This window comes from Primulina eburnea, chromosome 4 (assembly GCF_022965805.1).
Source record: "Primulina eburnea isolate SZY01 chromosome 4, ASM2296580v1, whole genome shotgun sequence".
Lineage (NCBI taxonomy): Eukaryota > Viridiplantae > Streptophyta > Magnoliopsida > Lamiales > Gesneriaceae > Primulina > Primulina eburnea.
Genome location: NC_133104.1, coordinates 2,229,391 through 2,249,001, shown reverse-complemented (window position 1 = coordinate 2,249,001; position 19,611 = coordinate 2,229,391). Strand labels below are relative to the sequence as shown.

Genomic DNA, 19,611 nt, shown 5'->3' with positions numbered 1-19,611 from the left:
CTCGACTAGAACTCTAGGGATCCCGGTGTGAATAAGACGTCACTACCTACCCTCCAATCGGGGTAATGAACGTCTCATTCCTAGACTTCGGTCTGAGCTGTATCAACGGCGGCAATAAGAGTAATACCTACTCTTATGCTGAGATACAACGAAACGTCTAGATATTTGACAATGCCTGTCAAAGACTTTCCTATCTTAACTGCAATGAATAACAATCTGTAAACAAAGCATAATCATAGTCATAACTGAATATCACAATTATCTTACCTGCTTGAATACATATTCTATAATCAAAGCATAATCAGATAACAATATAAACAATAATCTAGTATGTGATTTTATTGGGAAACTCAAATTAATCTAATTTGAGTTATGCGTCCCGAATATCACATGAATTATACCTTTGTCGTCCCCGTCTGATGAAGACGAAGTCTCGAAGTCGAATTTGTTCATCCCTGATCTGAAACGACAATAACAAATACACTGTATCAATGTGTAGCTCAAAACACAATCTGTTCTGATCAATACCCAATTCAGTACAAAATCTGATCACATCAACAATATCACGAGATAACAGAAACCAATACTGAATCTGATCAATCTGTACCAACTGATGTTTAGACGGCATAACACTACAGTCTTGTAACCCTGTCAGTCTTAACATCACAATTACACTACCAGAATTCCTAATAAATCTCAGTACAATCTATAACTTCAGTATCTGTACACTTGAAAATGAATAACAGCATAATTCTGATAGCAATCTCAATCAAATCAACTCTAAAATTCATAACAATTCTCTAAACAATCTGTTTCTAAATCTGACTTCGATTCTACAATATCTACGGTAGTAAAAACACCATATCTGAATCATATTCAATTCTGACAATATCATAAATTCAAATCTTGTCTAAACGTAACAAAACTTACGTCCAGATGAAGCCTGCTTTGATAGGAACACAGTACTGTAGGCGGATTTCAATTTGAATAGACGGTTCACTCGCAAATCAATTTAAGAAAATAAGAACGAAGCTTTCCCTTCAATCTCGATTTCTTCTCCCCATTTCTGAAGAATTGCATGCCAATATATATATATATATATATATATACATCCATTCCGTGCATGCAAAGCAAATGGCACAATCTTTGTGCAACACGTCTCTCGCTCGGGCGGACCAACTTGCTCGCTAGGGCGAAGCACTCTCGGCCCTCAAAATTCTACATGCGCGCTCGGGCGGACAAAAAGTGCCGCCCGGGCGAAGGACTCTCGGCTTTCTACCATTAAACCCTCTCGCTCGGGCGGTCATAAACTCCCGCCCGGGCGAATGACATTCGGCCCAAATCTTGTGTCCCTCATAATTTTTTTCCAATTTGATCTCGAACTGGCCCGGCTATAATTACATCAAGTCATAATCAACAAATCATCTCAGATTACGATAATTAAATTCTCGGGCATTACATATAGTGATATTTATTCATAAAATAAGTTGGATCGAAGATTCGGCTTACTAAATTTATTAAGGAAACGATCTCATAAGAGTTTTTGTTCATCCAAAATGTTCACTTTCTTTTATAAATGTAGTGACCCGTTCCAGAATCACCTACTAATCAAAAACTAAGCATGCAATTAACCTAATCAATTATAATCAGAGATAACAGCGGAAATATGGCCAACAACAATAGTTATACAACCCAATCGAAATCGAAGTCAAGACTAACTCAAAATGAAATATCCAGTACAACCATATCGAATCAAATGGAAAACACTGAAAACTAAACCAACCAGCTACTCAACGTCCTCCTCCTGCTCCTCCTGAGCCATCCAACCTGAGGCCTGCCCCGTGGGAATGGGGTGTCCAAGAATAAACAAAACCGAGGACGTGAGCGATAAGAACGCCCAGTACAAAAGTATGAGTATACAGACCTATATGAAATGCACATGCTATGATCATGATACCGGGGTAGTCAAGAAACAGGAGTCACAAAAGGATCTCAACAATGCTCAGTCTAGAGGCGCCAAGTGGATAGTGCCGCGCGGTCCAACCTCTGGGTCACTGCATCCACTACAAGACAGACGTGGACCTAAAATGTCCCGGACCACCGAAGCCCTCCCGACCCGTCGGCCACTGTGTACTCTCGGTGTCCATGCGTCCACAAGACAGGGCTGAGCGGCCCCAAGATATAGCTTATCTCGAAAGAGATACAGCTCAACAGCAAAGGCTATCTCGAAGGAGATACGGCTCAACATGAAATGCAATATGCATCATAACTCGTGACATAATAGCATGCATCATATGACATATAACAATGCAGCAAATACTCATGCAACACATATAAGAATGTATACTCAACCAGGATATCTCGGATAGTACTTTCGTACCTCTATCACAGCAAGCCTAGCCTTACGCAACACCGCTAATCAGGTTTAGCACAAGCCTACGCATCAAAAGCATACTCAATCAATACTACCATGCTCGACTAGCAAAACCAGTACTCCCTAGTACTACCAAAGGTTTAGGGTTTACCTTCGTCCGTCGACAGCCCTTTGATGTCGATTGCCTTGAAACTCAGGCGCCGCTACGCTACTACTCCTGGCAGCTCTTGGCTATCGCTCGACCAACAACTAACCCTAGAAACCTTCCAAATCCTCTCAACTATGAGGCAAAACTCAAGAAATTGGCAAGTCAAAATGAGGAAATCCGAGCACTATTTATAGGCCATGTTCGGATCCTCCGAACAACACTTCGGAACGTCCGAACGCTACGTGTCCATTGGCTCTTGACAGCTCATGATCGGATCCTCCGATCATACACTTCGGACCGTCCGAACATGCATGGAAAATGACGTGTCGATCAACACTTGACACCTATGATCGGATTCACCGAACTACACTTCGGATCGTCCGAACTCTTCGGTGCTTCCGAACCCTCTTCGGTCCGTCCGATCATGACCATAGCCAAAATTACACCTTAAACCTTCTTAATCACCATTACTCCGTTAATTACCCAATTTGGAATTCGGGCTACTACATTCTCCCCCCCTCAAAAGATTTCGTCCTCGAAATCAGGCTTAGAGAATGAACAAAACGAAATAACAACATCATTAATACATCTCAATTGTTGTTGAATACAACTGATACTATGATTACAACTGAAAACACAAACTTATATAAAGCACAACTCAAAAGAGCTCTGGATGCTCCGAACGCATACGACTCTCTAACTCCCAAGTGGCTTCTTCAGTGCCTCGACGCTGCCACTGCACTAAGACAAGAGGAATGATCTTATTCCGCAACACCTTATCTTTGCGATCTAGAATCTGAACTGGTCGCTCCACGTAAGACAAATCCGTATCAAGTTGAACTTCAGATGGATGTAAGATGTGCGACTCATCTGCTACATAACGTCTCAACAAGGATACGTGGAACACATCATGAATACTTGATAGGTACGGCGGCAACGCAAGTCTGTAAGCTAAATCTCCCACACATTCCAGTATCTCGAATGGACCAATAAATCTCGGAGACAGCTTACCCTTGAGACCAAATCTCAAAATCCTGCGAAAAGGCGAAACTCGGAGAAACACCTTCTCACCTGGCTGAAAATGAAGAGGTCGACGCTTTGTGTTCGCATAACTAGCCTGTCGATCCTGAGCAGTCTTAATCCGCTTCTTGATTACTGCAACCTTATCTATAGCCTGCTGGACTAACTCCGGTCCCTCTACCTGTCGTTCCCCGACTTCATCCCAGAATAATGGAGTACGACAACGTCGCCCGTACAACGCCTCAAATGGTGCCATACCAATACTACGATGATAGCTGTTGTTGTACGCGAACTCAATCAAAGGCAAATGATCCTGCCAAGCGGGTCCGAAATCCATAACACAGGCTCGCAACATATCCTCAAGCGTACGGATAGTCCTCTCTGATTGACCGTCAGTCTCCGGATGATAAGCAGTACTCAGACTCAGTGTAGTACCCAAAGCTGACTGGAAACTACCCCAAAACCGTGAGGTAAAACGAGGATCTCTGTCACTAACAATACTGACAGGCACTCCATGCAAACGTACAATCTCCTGAATGTACAATCGAGCCATACGATCGAAAGTGAAATCACGATTATACGGCAGAAAATGAGCAGACTTGGTGAGTCGATCCACCACTACCCAGATAGCATCGCTGTTCCTCGAAGATAATGGCAAGTGAGTAATGAAATCCATCGTAATATGCTCCCACTTCCATTCTGGAATAGGTAAGTTCAACAACAATCCTCCCGGTCGACGGTGCTCTGCCTTAACCTGCTGGCAAACTAGACACTTGGAGACAAACTGATACACGCTGCGCTTCATCCCTTTCCACCAAAACCGCAGCCTCAAGTCTCTATACATCTTGTTGCTTCCTGGATGAACACTTAACTTGCTTCGATGCGCCTGAGACAATATCTCGTCCCTCAAAGTGTCATCCTCTGGTACTACAACCCGATTAGATAAGCACAGAAGACCATTGGACTGATAATGGAAATTACTATCACCACCAACTAACCGAGCTAATCTCTGAGTCTTGAGATCAGACATCTGAGCTTCTCGAATCCGAGTGAACAAATTGGGTTCAGATAAAATGGTAGCAACACGAATGCTCTCCATACCTTTCCGATGCTTGAAGTTAAACCCCAACGAGCAACTATCCTGGATGGCACTAGTCATAGCACAAGTCTGAAGTGCAGAGGCTCTCACCTTGCGACTAAGCGCATCAGCTGTGAGATTCGCAGAACCTGGATGGTACTTGATCTCGCAATCATAATCCTTCAGCAAATCCATCCAACGACGTTGCCTCATGTTCAACTCAGCCTGAGTGAACAGATATTTCAGACTCTTATGATCAGTAAAGATTTCAAACTGAACACCGTACAAATAATGACGCCAAATCTTCAGCGCAAACACAATAGCTGCCAATTCCAGATCATGAGTGGGATACTTCTCCTCGTGAGATTTCAGCTGTCTGGAAGCATAAGCAATCACATGACCGTTTTGCGTCAACACACACCCTAAGCCTTGAGTGGAGGCATCGGTGTAAACACTGAAACCATCAGATCCTGACGGTAACGCCAAAACAGGTGCAGAAGTCAGAAGTCGACGAAGCTCTCTGAAACTATCTTCGCACTCGGATGACCACTCAAATGGAACATCCCTCCGAGTAAGTTGCGTCAATGGTCTGGCTATCTGAGAGAAATTCACGATGAAGCGACGATAATACCCTGCCAGACCTAGAAAACTACGGATCTCAGCCACCGTCGTCGGACGTGACCAATTCAGCACTGCTTCAATCTTGCTGGGATCCACAGAAACTCCTTCCTTGGAAATCACATGACCAAGGAATACCACACGATCAATCCAGAACTCGCACTTACTCAGCTTAGCATACAATTGCTTCTCGCGAAGAATCTGCAACACAATCCTCAAGTGTTGGGCATGCTCTTCCACACTGTGGGAATAGATCAAGATATCGTCAATGAAAACCACCACAAACTGATCCAGAAAATCTTGGAAGACTCGGTTCATCAGATCCATGAACACCGCTGGCGCATTCGTCAATCCAAATGGCATAACTAGAAACTCGTAATGCCCATAACGAGTACGAAATGCAGTCTTGGAAATATCATCATCTCTGACTCTCATCTGATGATAACCCGATCGCAAGTCGATCTTGGAGTAAACAGAAGTACCCTGAAGCTGATCGAACAAGTCATCAATACGGGGTAAAGGGTACTTGTTTTTGATCGTCACCCGATTCAGCTGGCGATAATCAATGCACAACCGCATCGATCCATCCTTCTTCTTGACAAACAAGACTGGAGCTCCCCAAGGCGAAACACTCGGGCGAATATAACCCTTATCAAGAAGATCCTGCAATTGCTGCTTCAGCTCTCTCATCTCTGACGGAGCAAGACGATAGGGGGCACGAGAAATCGGTGCAGTCCCTGGCATTAAATCTATGCCAAATTCCACCTCTCTAACCGGAGGAAAACCAGGAATCTCATCTGGGAAAACATCAGGAAATTCACAAACCACTGGAATATCCTCTAGACCAACACTACCTGTGGATGAATCAATCGCATAGATGAGGTAGCCTTCCCCGCCCGACTCTAAAGCACGACAGGCTTTCAGAGCAGATACCACTGGCATCGGAGGTCGCGCTCCCTCACCATAGAAAAACCAACTAGAGCTTTCAGTCGTACGAAACTGAACAAGCTTCTGGTAACAATCCACAGTAGCTCGGTAGGTAGTCAATAAGTCTATACCCAAGATACAATCAAAATCTTCCATCTCTAGGATCATAAGATTCGCAGTCAACTCGTTACCCTCAAAATCTAAGGGACAACCCATCACTAGACGCTTCGCTAACACCGAATGACCCATCGGAGTAGAAACAGAAAGAATGACGTCTAGAGAAACATAGGGTAACCTATGACGCTTAACAAATCGTGCAGAAATGAAGGAATGAGAGGCTCCTGTATCAATAAGAACAAAAGCAGGAATACCGCATAAATGAAAAGTACCTGCTATGACTCTCTCCGTCTCATCTGCAGCCTGATCCTGGTTCAGCGCAAAAACCTGACCTTGGGCACGAGGTCGAAGATTCGAACTACCCACTGCCTGACCCTGCCTCCTCTGCTGAACAGTCGTCTGAGATCCAGAACCGGATCCTGCTCCACCTCGCAACTGAGGACAATTCTTCTTAATATGCCCCATCTCTCCGCACTGATAACAAGCTCCTGCGGCTACTCGGCATTGCTCCGATGGATGGTTCTTCCCACAATGCGCACAAGACTCCTTCTTCTTACCAAAGCGGAAAACACCACTAGATCGAGATCCAGATCCAGAAGAAGATGAACCAGATTTCTTGAATGACTGAGATCGAGGCCTCAAAGTACTCGGAGGTCTAGAAGAAGAAAGAATAGCCCTACCACGCTGGAGACTGATCTCTGCCTGGCGACACCGGTTCACTAACCCATCATAAGAAGTAGGATTATCACAGACAGTGACTCGATCAAAGATCTCCTGATTAAGGCCCTGGAGGAAATGATCATACTTGGCCTCAGAACTGCCACTGATATGAGGAGCGAAGGGTAACAACTCAAAGAATTTCTGCTGATACTCATCAACAGACATACTCCCCTGCTTAAGGTTCAGGAGCTCAATCGTCTTGGCCTGGCGAAGGGCTGGAGGAAAGTACAGCTGCATGAACGCTGCACGGAAATCGACCCAAGTCGCTCTACCCTGCGACTGAACTATCGGCGCAGAAGTCGATCGCCACCACCTGCGAGCACGGCCCTCGAGAAGAAAACTAAGGGTCTCCATCTTCTGCTCATCGGTGCACTGGAATGCGCGGAAACAACTCTCCATGCGCTCTAACCAATCCTCCGCATCATCGGGAGTCTCACCGCCAACTAAAGGCTTAGGCCCCATCTGCATGAAACGATGCATATCGAAACGCCTAGGACCATCCCGACGATGACGATGCTCACGATGACGTCTATGATCGTCCTGGTCACCCCATCGACCTACACTCCCCTGACTACTCCCGTCATCAAAATGGTCAGCCATCGCTACAAGATAGAATAGGGAAAATGGTAAAATGGTCAACGGAAATCCCAAAACAGAATCTATATCCCAAAATCATACGCATGCTCTGATACCATAAATGTAGTGACCCGTTCCAGAATCACCTACTAATCAAAAACTAAGCATGCAATTAACCTAATCAATTATAATCAGAGATAACAGCGGAAATATGGCCAACAACAATAGTTATACAACCCAATCGAAATCGAAGTCAAGACTAACTCAAAATGAAATATCCAGTACAACCATATCGAATCAAATGGAAAACACTGAAAACTAAACCAACCAGCTACTCAACGTCCTCCTCCTGCTCCTCCTGAGCCATCCAACCTGAGGCCTGCCCCGTGGGAATGGGGTGTCCAAGAATAAACAAAACCGAGGACGTGAGCGATAAGAACGCCCAGTACAAAAGTATGAGTATACAGACCTATATGAAATGCACATGCTATGATCATGATACCGGGGTAGTCAAGAAACAGGAGTCACAAAAGGATCTCAACAATGCTCAGTCTAGAGGCGCCAAGTGGATAGTGCCGCGCGGTCCAACCTCTGGGTCACTGCATCCACTACAAGACAGACGTGGACCTAAAATGTCCCGGACCACCGAAGCCCTCCCGACCCGTCGGCCACTGTGTACTCTCGGTGTCCATGCGTCCACAAGACAGGGCTGAGCGGCCCCAAGATATAGCTTATCTCGAAAGAGATACAGCTCAACAGCAAAGGCTATCTCGAAGGAGATACGGCTCAACATGAAATGCAATATGCATCATAACTCGTGACATAATAGCATGCATCATATGACATATAACAATGCAGCAAATACTCATGCAACACATATAAGAATGTATACTCAACCAGGATATCTCGGATAGTACTTTCGTACCTCTATCACAGCAAGCCTAGCCTTACGCAACACCGCTAATCAGGTTTAGCACAAGCCTACGCATCAAAAGCATACTCAATCAATAATACCATGCTCGACTAGCAAAACCAGTACTCCCTAGTACTACCAAAGGTTTAGGGTTTACCTTCGTCCGTCGACAGCCCTTTGATGTCGATTGCCTTGAAACTCAGGCGCCGCTACGCTACTACTCCTGGCAGCTCTTGGCTATCGCTCGACCAACAACTAACCCTAGAAACCTTCCAAATCCTCTCAACTATGAGGCAAAACTCAAGAAATTGGCAAGTCAAAATGAGGAAATCCGAGCACTGTTTATAGGCCATGTTCGGATCCTCCGAACAACACTTCGGAACGTCCGAACGCTACGTGTCCATTGGCTCTTGACAGCTCATGATCGGATCCTCCGATCATACACTTCGGACCGTCCGAACATGCATGGAAAATGACGTGTCGATCAACACTTGACACCTATGATCGGATTCACCGAACTACACTTCGGATCGTCCGAACTCTTCGGTGCTTCCGAACCCTCTTCGGTCCGTCCGATCATGACCATAGCCAAAATTACACCTTAAACCTTCTTAATCACCATTACTCCGTTAATTACCCAATTTGGAATTCGGGCTACTACAATAAATTTATTTATTCATATTCATATTCATATTAATTTTTTTATTTTTTTTCTTTTTGATGTCACTGGATATTTTTTAAATCATAATTAATACTAGAGGTATAGGGTAGTTAAATTTATTTATTCATTATTTTTTGTTTTTAAGAACAACATATATTTCTTAAATAATTATTCCCATCATTTAAACTTAACTACACTCACTTAAGAAAAGTTGACATTGGCCCTTGTCATCACGGCTGAGGGCTTATTTCTTATCACATCCTAACACTGTCCTCATCTATCGCATCGTGGGGTAAATTGTTTCACATTCGGACACTTATGGGTGATTGATTAAGTGGGTGACTGAGCTCAGTGAACACGATATCAAATTTGAGTCCATGTTGACCATTAAAGCCGAAGATTTAGCCTACTTTCTTGCTGAAGTTGTTCGGGTACCAGAGGAAGAACAATGGAAGATCTTTGTAAATGGTTTTTTTTTTTGTCAAACAGGAAGTAAGGTAGGAGTTGTGATGATATCTCCTTGATGTGAAGAGACCAACATTGCAGTGAAGATGAACTTTCGGGCCTCTAATAGTGAAGCTGAGTATGAAGCGCTTTTAGTCGGGCTTAGGGATGCCCGAAACATGGGTGTTAAACCTGGTCATCCTATATTTGGATTCCGAATTGGTAATACAACAAAGTAAGGCCAAGTTCAAAGTGAAAAATGAGAAAATGGTCAGATATGCCAAAGCTATTGAAAATGCTAAAGAAGACGTTTCAGAGTTGATTATAAAACAAGTCTCCTGGACTGAAAATATTACATAAAAAAATATAACGACTTTAAAAAAAAATCAGTGCAAGTTGTTTTATAAATATTTATATATATATAAAGCTAAACATATTATATATTTTTTTATTTTATCAGGAAATCAATATCTACAATGTATAGATTTTTTAAAAGAAAATATCCAGAACCAGAAGTACGAAGCATTGGAAATGTTAGGGTTGAAGAATTTGATTTCTCACAACTACCGGCAGATCCTGGACTTAGGACTCCAATTTGTGAATATAATGTTAATATTAGAGATCAAGTTAGAAGGGCATATTTGTAAAAAGGTCCATGTCAACCTTCAAGCTATGAATTTCCAAAAAGAAAATTTGGAGTAAGCCAATGTAGACGGTTCAATCCTTCATGGTTTAATGAATTCAGTGATTGGTTGGAGTATAGTATAGAAAAAGATGCCACATATTATTTGTATTGTTATCTCTTCAAGACAACTAAGGGAAAACAAGAGGGAAGGGAGGCTTTTGTTAATGAAGAATTCACAAATTGGAAGTGTAAAGATAGGTTAAATATTCATGTTGGACAGCATGACAGCGAACATCATAAAGCTCGAATGAATTGTGAAATTTTGATGAATCAAGATGAGCACATTCAATCAGTTTTGCACAAACAGTCAAAGCAAATGTGGAATGATTATCGTATCAGTCTCAATGCTTCAATTGATTGTATTAGAGTTTTGTTGCGACAAGAGCATCCATTTCGAGGTCACGATGAATCTAAAAGTTCTCTCAATCCAAGTAACTTTCTTATCCAATTGGAATTTTTAGGTGCTCATAATAAAGAGATTAATGATTTGATATTGAAAATGCTCCTAAAAATTGCAAGTTGACATCACCTGATATTCAGAAGGACATAGTGAGTGCTTGTGCCACTGAAGCGATTAATGTTATTATTAGAGATGTTGGTGATTCATTGTTCTCTATTTTAGTTGATGAATCTCGTGATGTTTCAAAAAAGGAGCAAATGTCAGTTGTTATCCGTTATGTTGATAGTAGTGGACATGTAAATGAACGCTTTATTGGAATTGAACATCTTACCAATACTATATGATAAGATGTTTTCTATATATAATTTGAGCATGTCTAAGTTGAGAGGACAAGGTTTTGATGGAGCAAGTAATATGCAGAGTAAATTTAATGGTTTAAAAGCACTGATTTTAAAGGAGAACCCATGTGCATTTACATACATTATTTTGCCCATCATCTTCAACTAGCTCTTATAGATTTGGCCAAGAAAAATCTTCCGATTTCTAATTTTTTTCGTGTTGTTGGTGATGTGTTAAATGTTGTTGGAGCATCTTGCAAACGTTCTGATCTTCTTCGAGAGAAACATTCAGATTTTATTGTCGAGGCATTGAAGAGAAGTGAAATTTCAAGTGGTCGGGGACTTAATCAAGAAACTACCTTTCAACGTGCTAGGGATACACGTTGGGGGTCACATTATAATTCTTTGATAAGCTTGATTTCCATGTTCTCCGCTGTCATTGATGTGCTTGAAATAATTTCAGAAGATGATTCAAGTTCTCCTGATCAAAAAACTGAAGCATTTAATTTATTGGAGTCAGTACTTTTATTTGATTTTGCATTCAATCTACACTTGATGAAACATGTCTTAGGAATTTCGAGTGAATTGTCGACAGCATTGCAAAAAAAAGATCAAGATATTGTGAATGCAATGGATTTGGTATAAATATGCAAACACCGACTCCAAAAAATGAGAGATATGGTTGGGATTCATTTTTAGAAAAGGTTCACCGGTTTTGTGAGCAACATTACATTGATGTTCTCAAAATGGATGATATGTTCACACAATGGGCACCACGTGGTCGTCCCCATTGTAATCCACCAGAAGTGACAAATTTGCATCATTATCGTGTGGATTTATTTTATGGTGTTATCGACATGCAACTTCAAGAGTTAAATAATCGTTTCTCAGATGCAGGTACAGAGTTACTCCTTTTTGTAGCTTTCCACAAAACTTGTTTTATGCTTTTGACAAGAAAAAATTGATGCAACTAGCTGAATTTGATCCACAAGATTTTTCAAGATTTGATCTCCTCACACTTGATGATCAACTTGAAATTTATATATGTGATATGCGTTCTAACAAAGCATTTCAAGGATTGAAAGGACTTGGTGATTTTTCAGAGAAGTTAGTTATGTTAAAGAAAAATATGGTGTACCCATTGGTTTATAAGCTTTTGACATTAGTATTAATTCTACCAGTTGCAACGGCGAAAGTAGAGAGGGTGTTTTCTGCCATGAAAATTGTGAAAGACAGGTTGCGCAATCGAATGAGTGATGATTGGATGAATGATATTCTCATTGTCTATGTAGAGAAAGATATATTTCTGACTGTTGATAATGAATCTATTGTACAAAGGTTTCAAAATATGAAGACTCGAAAAAAACAATTGTAAGGTAGTTATTTGTGGTGTTTTATGATTAAAAGATTTTTTTTTATTACTTATAGCATATCATAGCCTACACTGAATCAAAATTCTAGCTCCGCCCCTGGACCTCGTGATAGGCATGGTTAAAAAGTCTGACTTCGCGCTCGGCAACAAAAATAAGTCCGACCTCGTGCTCGACATGGTTAAACATTCCGACCTCATGCTCGGTAACAAAAATAAGTCTTACCTCGTGTTCGACATGGTTACAAAATCTGACTTTGCACTCGACAACAAAAATAAGTTCGACTTGCACTCGGTAAAAAATAAAGTCTGACCTCGAACTCAACACAATATGAAGACCAACTTCACGTCTAACATAATATCAACCTTTCAATTTTAATAATAGAAAACTAGTTAAGTTATACTTTTAGGCATAGTTTGGTACACATGATAGGATAAACATGCGATATATAATATAAGGATAAGTTAAGGATAAATAAGATGTAGAATATTATATTTGATGTTTTGTATGATTTTAGTAAGAGTGATTAAATTTATATATTAGATTGTAATGACAAAATTAACCTTATCATAATAAATTTTATAATTTCAAAGTTGTTGCTTGAGTTCATATTTTTTATCTGTTCATGTGCCGATAATACTTGCATGATTTATTTATTTTTTACCTAATTTTATATATTATATAATATGATAATTGAGCCCTTGATTTTGTGAGTCAAGTCAACTATCAATTTTTAAGGTTAATCGAGTGATACTAATAATTTTATTGAGATTTATAAAAATTATTTATATAATTATCTCGAATTCATTTATATAATTATCACATTATATAATATATAAAAATAAATAAAATATTTATTTGATTTTAATTTCTACCTACTAGCATAGATTTATAAAAAATCATTTATAAATCGAGGGTAATTAAGTCATTTGTAGTGTATTTTATCATTAAATTAAAATTATCACACTTTCTATTAGGGATATTTTATCCTTCTAAAACATTATTTATCAAGGGTCTATGATATTATCATTAGCTTTTTAAAAAGGTACTAAACATGAGATAAAGAGGATTATTTATCAATCCTTCTCTTATCTTATGTGTCAAACTATGCCTTAGTATTTAGACATTCTAGCGCTCGGATAAAGCGCCCGCTTAGTGATGTTCTAGTAACTTAGACAAAAATTAAATGAATCGTTTAAAAGCTAAGAGTTTCGAAACATTCGTAAATAAATAAGAAAGCATACAAGTGAAAATATCAGCATCACAAAATTCAGGAAGCATATCAAATCACTTTAGTAAGATCAAAATTTTATTTTTATTTTTAATTTTGATCAACTCTATTGATAACAGTAAAAAAATTTATAAATTAATAACTTCTTTAAAATAATATTAATTTTCTATCCGACTGGGATCAATGTTCTAAATTCAGAATCTCAATAAATTAATAAGATAATAATTTTTCGAAAGTTTTTTTATAAACCTGTAGTCATGTTATTATTATAAATTAATAATTATTTAAAATTAGATATATAACAGACTGTTTAATATAATATGACTTTAATAAATATAGTTGAATTTCATCTCCAACTTTTCATAATTTATTCTAAAGATTTGGGGGTTGTATTATCAAATTGGAAAAAAAAATATTATGAATAGTAGTTGTCGTTTCAGTCAAATTGAATTGTGAATTTGATTTGATCAATCAACATAATTAATATTATAATCAAATTTATGTTTGGTAGATTAAAATATACTCTTTTAAAATAATTAATTAATACTTTTGTAAATTAATAATACTTTATGGTTTTAATATTATTAATTTATAAAAAAAATTAATGTTGATGGAAAACTCATTTGGCCTTGCTTGGGAAGAATTTTTGGAAGGGGTTTTCTATAAAAGTTGATTAATATTCTCCGTAGCACAAATATTTTGACTTAAAGATCCCATCTTTTTTTTTTTTTTTGAGCTTGACTAAAAACAGCGAGTTTCAGAAGCATGAACCCAGCAAATATTTAGTCTCAGATTTAATCAGTGATCACTACATAGACAAGGAGAGTTGTTTTGGTTCTTTATATTAGTCGACATGGGCTTTCTTGAGGTGACGAAATCTGTGGACTGGAAGCAAGAATTCTACCCGCAATATGAAGATTTCGTTGTGCTACCTTTTTTCGCAATCTTCTTTCCTACTGTTCGGTTTCTCCTTGACAGATTTGTTTTCGAGGTATGTTTTTCCCTGAAAAATTCTTGCCCTTTTTATAAATTGGAATTTTTGTTTTTGTTTTTGTTTTAAAATTTGCTTTCTTAGTCATAATCTATATCCGATTGTGTTTTTCGCGATGTTTTGTATTATTTGTATGGCGCCCACTTTGCCTTTAATGCTTATTCCTGATGGGTTTGTATTTGTTCTTGTTATTGTTATGCTGGAGTAATTCAGCTATTCAAAGTTTTGAAGTTTCCAGGAGGTTGGAATGGCTCTATTTGTTGGTGGTGTTGATCGATTTCGAATCGGATGCCATAATCTTTAGTTAGTTGTGTCACGCCCCCGGGGATGGGGTTGGTCGACACCGGCATTGCTCTCAAATTCTCATTCGAAAACAACAAGCCTCTTGAATACAAAATTCAGAAATCAGTATTTTATTCATAATACTGAATATTTCATTGTCTGATACAAACTCAAATAACTAATGTTTTACAGCGAAAATGTAAAACCAGACATTACAATGTCTTAACAAATACGACGGAAAACATAATTTAGAACTGAAAAACAACAGTCTTCTTCACTAGCTCCAGAACTGGTTTTGCTCTTCTTCTTCTAACGTTTCTTCTTAGTTCTTATCTGAGATGAGTTTGGTGGGTGAGTGATATGGTTGTCACTCAATAAACGAGTGCGGGAATAACTCTCAGTTTTCAAAACCATTTTCAACAGAAACAGTAATATAAATAATATACAGAAACGCTTACTTTCAGAACAGAAATCGGTATTCAGGAATAACAGGTTTCAGAACAGAAATCAGAACCTAAAATTTAGAAAGTAAGCACTGAGCACGTTTGTGAATTTCATGGCTAAACTGATATAAATCCCTTATATGTTCTCTCCTCTAAGGGGTGAGGCCAATAATCAGCAATTAGATTCAGTAATCAGGAATGTTTCAGAATATATATTCCTACCATTAGTTCAATAGGGTTCAGTGCTTCAAAAATCAGAGATAAAAAATACATAAACTTTGCTTCAAAACAGGAATTATCAAACTGATTTCAAGGTATTTATACATAAGCCCACTTACCGTAATTTGTTATAAAGTTCGGTTGAAGTCTGGAATCTGCTTGTTCTCGCTACTAGATTTTTTGCTCGAAAAAGACACTCTCTTAGCTTCGAATTTCAAGTGATAACTCAAGATTTGTGTAACACCATTTCAGAGATTTAATGATGTTATTTATAGGCAAAATTCTGACTCTTAGCCTACCGCTTAATGGCACATGGGAAACTGAAAGCTTGAATGAAAGATCGTAGAAGATGACTCTTGATAGTGTAAATTGAATGTCTACATGTTGAAGATGGTGTCTCCCCAGTTGGACTTTAGATCACAACAATGTTTTATGGCTTTCGACTGTATTCAGGATACAAGTATAGGAAAATCAGACAAGCCTCAATCATTAAACTGTGGTACATTTCGGAGGCTTCTTGCACGAAGTTGTGTGGAAATATAGTGATTTTTTTTTTGTTTTTGGATATGATCAGTTAATAAAAACAAAGTTTTGCGGCATTGAAAACGATCGACCATGATGTCCTTTGCAAGAAACCAATTTGCCCCAAATCTCAAGTTCATGTTCATGGGAAGCTAAACGACAATTGTTTTATGTGTGCCCCCTAATTTGTAAGCCAAAGACCAGCAACACAAGCCCCCGTATAAATAGTCAAGGCGTAATATGCATGTTGGTTGTGTATTGGACAACAAATGATAATGAATAAACATCAGGCACCAACTTAATGGAACATAACTGTTGGAGTTTTGAACGTGTTGACATCTTGGCTGCAATATCATGTTAGAAGCTACTTCGTTCCAAAAGTTCTAGCATATTGGAGGTGGGTCGATAATTGTTTAATATTTTTTATGTTTTTGATTTTTTAAGATTCCATTTTATTAGTTGAAATTCCTCTTAAAGCTTTCCATATAGTCTGTTTTGGCAGGGATAAATTTTCATGTAACCAAGGTCCTTTATTTTGCCTTTCATGCATTTTCCAGTGTCATGCTTTAGCATGTTTATGAACTAAATGAAGCTTTTGTTTTACCAAGAATGCTTGAATCGAGATAAAAGGCATTAAAGTTTTAAAACATCTTGGGGATTTTCTCATGATACGTCCTCTATCTCCAATGGATCTTGCCAGGCCAAACTGGTAATTGAAACATCGAGCCTGCTTACAGCTGTGGCTATGTCTAATTATCATTGTGTTATTTTCGGTATGCACTTTTTCTTTTCTTGTTAAATATGCTAGCCTTGTTGCATGGAAAAACGAACTCTCTCTTTTAGTCTTTGTAAGGACTCATGGCATATATATCACCTTGTAGTTATTTTGCACTTGACATAGATGTTGGATGAACTTATTTTAAATGTAATCACTTGGTTAAAAATGATTTGGTTAATCCACAAGTAGAATTCTCTTTCAGGAAATTTTTGTTAAAATTAATGCAGATAATTTTGAGCTTTGCATCTAAAAAAATAGAGTAATTGATTTCTTCTGCTAATTCTGGTTCACTTCACCGGTGATGTCGAGAACCACAAGTTCTGTCTCCAGTATGAATTTTTTTTATACAGTAGTTTTTAATTACACCCTTGATTTGTTTCTTTTTCTGCAAACTAATATTTGGCCTTCAAAATTTCCCTACTTTATTTGACAGTTTGCACAACTTCGCTTGTATTAATATGCTGCAGAAGATCGGAAGGCGTCTAATATTTGGAAAAGGAATGCAAGCCATTGAAAATGAATCACAAGAGCAAAAGAAGAAAATACGCAAATTCAAGGAGTCATCATGGAAATGTATTTACTACCTTTCTGCTGAGATTTTTGCCCTAGCCGTGACATATGACGAGCCTTGGTTCAAAAATACCAAATATTTTTGGGTTGGGCCTGGAAACCAATCCTGGCCTGACCAAAAGTGCAAGTATGATTTTCTTTCTATTGTGGAATCTCTGTTTTGTAGTTCGTTTATTGATTGTTTCTGGTATACAGGTTGAAACTGAAGGGTCTCTATATGTATACTGGTGGATTTTACATATACTCCATCTTTGCTCTGATATTTTGGGAAACAAGGCGGTCTGATTTTGGAGTTTCTATGGGTCATCATGTTGCAACTTTAATTCTCATTATATTTTCTTACACATCAAGGTTTGTTCAAGTTTTAGGCTTGTGTTGTTACTTTTGAAAACTGATCTCGACTTGGAAAACAAGGGATGAAAGAGCACCTTAAAAGTAGGAAATCAAATAGATCTCGTGTAGGCCTGAATACTAAAAGTAGGAAATCAAATAGATCTCGCGTAGGCCTAAACACTTGTTTCTGTACAAAAAATTTATAAGATGATAATCATGCAACTTAAGGCTTTTAAAATCATATGCCCACCCAACACTGTGTTTCAACCATCATGTCATAGAGTTAGCCACGCAGGACAACAGAGTAATTGTTGCTTTTTTCCACCTCGAACAATTGTTGTTTGGTCATAGTCTTTTCAAGCGTTTGATTATAAAGTGCAAGCTTAAGTTGAAAATATTTCTGCTGGATGAGAGGAACTGAACTTGTAGCTTCAAACAGAAAAAATTAGATATATCACCAAATTTACAATTTGATTCTGCGTTATTCAAGCACAAGAACGGTACATTGTGAAGATGTGGAATCTAGTACCGCTAAGAAATTTTTGTTTCTTGGTTCAGGTTTGTGCGTGTTGGTTCAATTGTTTTAGCTCTTCACGATGCTAGCGATGTGTTTCTTGAAGTAGGGAAGATGTCTAAATACAGTGGTGCAGAAACATTGGCGAGCTTCTCATTTGTGCTTTTTGTCTTATCTTGGGTCCTACTCCGTCTCATTTACTATCCGTTCTGGGTCCTGTGGAGTACGAGGTTCATTCTCATACTCTGTAATAAGCCGTATACTTTTATGAATCATTTTGAAGTAGATATTTAGTTGGATAAAGCTTCGTTTTCCATCAAAATAAGTACATGTGAGACCACTAAGTCGCTTGTTCCTGTTATATTCGTCATTCTCGTTCGTTCTACTCTTACAACGCAGTTACGAAGTGACTCAGATATGGGACAAGGAGAAACTCAAATGGAAAGGATCTATCTACTACTATATCTTCAATTTTCTTCTTTTCTCGTTGCTCGTTCTTCATATCTACTGGTGGGTGTTGATGTTACGGATGCTTGTCAAGCAAGTCCTTGCGAGGGGCAAAGTTAGCGATGATGTTCGATCTGGTAAGAGAATAATTTACACATGTTCCATAAATTTAATCCAGACTCTTGTCTAGCATAAAGAAATTTCCAGTTAGCAACAGAAATGTTTATTCTTGTTTGGGTGTCAAGAAGATGACAACTTCTTGCATCGTGGACCCTCGATGATTAAGGTAACCATGTCCCTTGTTTCTTCTGCAGATTCTGAAGATGAAGATCCGCACGAAGATTGATCGGAAAAGGAAAGTTCTACGATTCATTCATACATACAAATTTACGTGTGAATGTTGTGATACGGATCTCCAAGCTGATCCATTTCAAGAAAATCGGATGATTATTTCATGAAAAAATATTATTAGTATTGTTTTTGTGTAAGAGTTAATCGAAACACGTACGTAAGTGCATATCCTTCAACATATCTTGTAAGATAAATTGTATTCAAATTATAATATATACAATCTTCATGTTGTTTTCATATTCTACTCGACTATTAAATTAAATAATTGGATTCGACCCAAGAAAGGTCAATATTATAGATTATTAAGAAGTATAGTTTATGTTTGATTTTGTTTCCGATTGATATATCTTATATTATACATATTATTATTATTTTTAAGATTAAGAGACTTTTTTGTAATAAGATTAAGAGACTTAACGTAACATAATTTGGTTTTAATTTTAAAATTACAAAAAATGCTCTCTAAATTTTTTTAAGTGTTCTATTTTATTCAATAAAAAGTTTTAAAATTATCGTATGAAATTTCTAATTTTTTTAAAAT

At 38.3% G+C, this 19,611-nt stretch overlaps 4 protein-coding genes across 5 annotated transcripts in view; all 4 read left to right on the top strand.

Moving 5' to 3' along the window:
- LOC140830573 (uncharacterized) overlaps positions 1-19,611 on the top strand; it is a 33,885-nt gene that overhangs the window by 11,744 nt on the left and 2,530 nt on the right. The gene's annotated exons all lie outside the window — the stretch shown is intronic.
- On the top strand, positions 11,146-11,664 carry LOC140829591 (uncharacterized). Its single transcript, XM_073192904.1, has one exon. It carries the CDS (start codon positions 11,146-11,148, stop codon positions 11,662-11,664), a length of 519 nt encoding a protein of 172 aa, XP_073049005.1.
- LOC140829590 (uncharacterized) lies at positions 11,667-12,394 on the top strand. The gene is made up of 2 exons (XM_073192903.1): positions 11,667-11,916; positions 11,994-12,394. The coding sequence occupies exons 1-2, from the start codon at positions 11,667-11,669 to the stop codon at positions 12,392-12,394; spliced, it is 651 nt and encodes a 216-aa protein (XP_073049004.1).
- Positions 14,287-19,307, top strand: LOC140830572 (ASC1-like protein). 2 transcript variants are annotated; one of them, XM_073193954.1, is made up of 6 exons: positions 14,287-14,611; positions 17,289-17,552; positions 17,621-17,776; positions 18,317-18,502; positions 18,672-18,856; positions 19,034-19,307. In XM_073193954.1, exons 1-6 carry the CDS (start codon positions 14,532-14,534, stop codon positions 19,063-19,065), a joined length of 903 nt encoding a protein of 300 aa, XP_073050055.1. In that variant the 5' UTR covers positions 14,287-14,531; the 3' UTR covers positions 19,066-19,307. The 2 variants fall into 2 exon arrangements, with proteins under 2 accessions (XP_073050055.1, XP_073050053.1); XM_073193952.1 differs by having other exon boundaries at positions 14,288-14,611; positions 17,323-17,552.

Coding starts and splice junctions, on each gene's coding strand:
- LOC140829591 (XM_073192904.1), top strand. CDS start 11,146: ATGTGCATTTACATACATTATTTTGCCCATCATCTTCAACTAGCTCTT.
- LOC140829590 (XM_073192903.1), top strand. CDS start 11,667: ATGCAAACACCGACTCCAAAAAATGAGAGATATGGTTGGGATTCATTT. Junction 11,917..11,993: donor TAATCGTTTCTCAGATGCAG/GTACAGAGTTAC, acceptor TGATGCAACTAG/CTGAATTTGATCCACAAGAT.
- LOC140830572 (XM_073193952.1), top strand. CDS start 14,474: ATGGGCTTTCTTGAGGTGACGAAATCTGTGGACTGGAAGCAAGAATTC. Junction 17,553..17,620: donor TGGCCTGACCAAAAGTGCAA/GTATGATTTTCT, acceptor TCTGGTATACAG/GTTGAAACTGAAGGGTCTCT. Junction 18,857..19,033: donor TAGCGATGATGTTCGATCTG/GTAAGAGAATAA, acceptor TTTCTTCTGCAG/ATTCTGAAGATGAAGATCCG.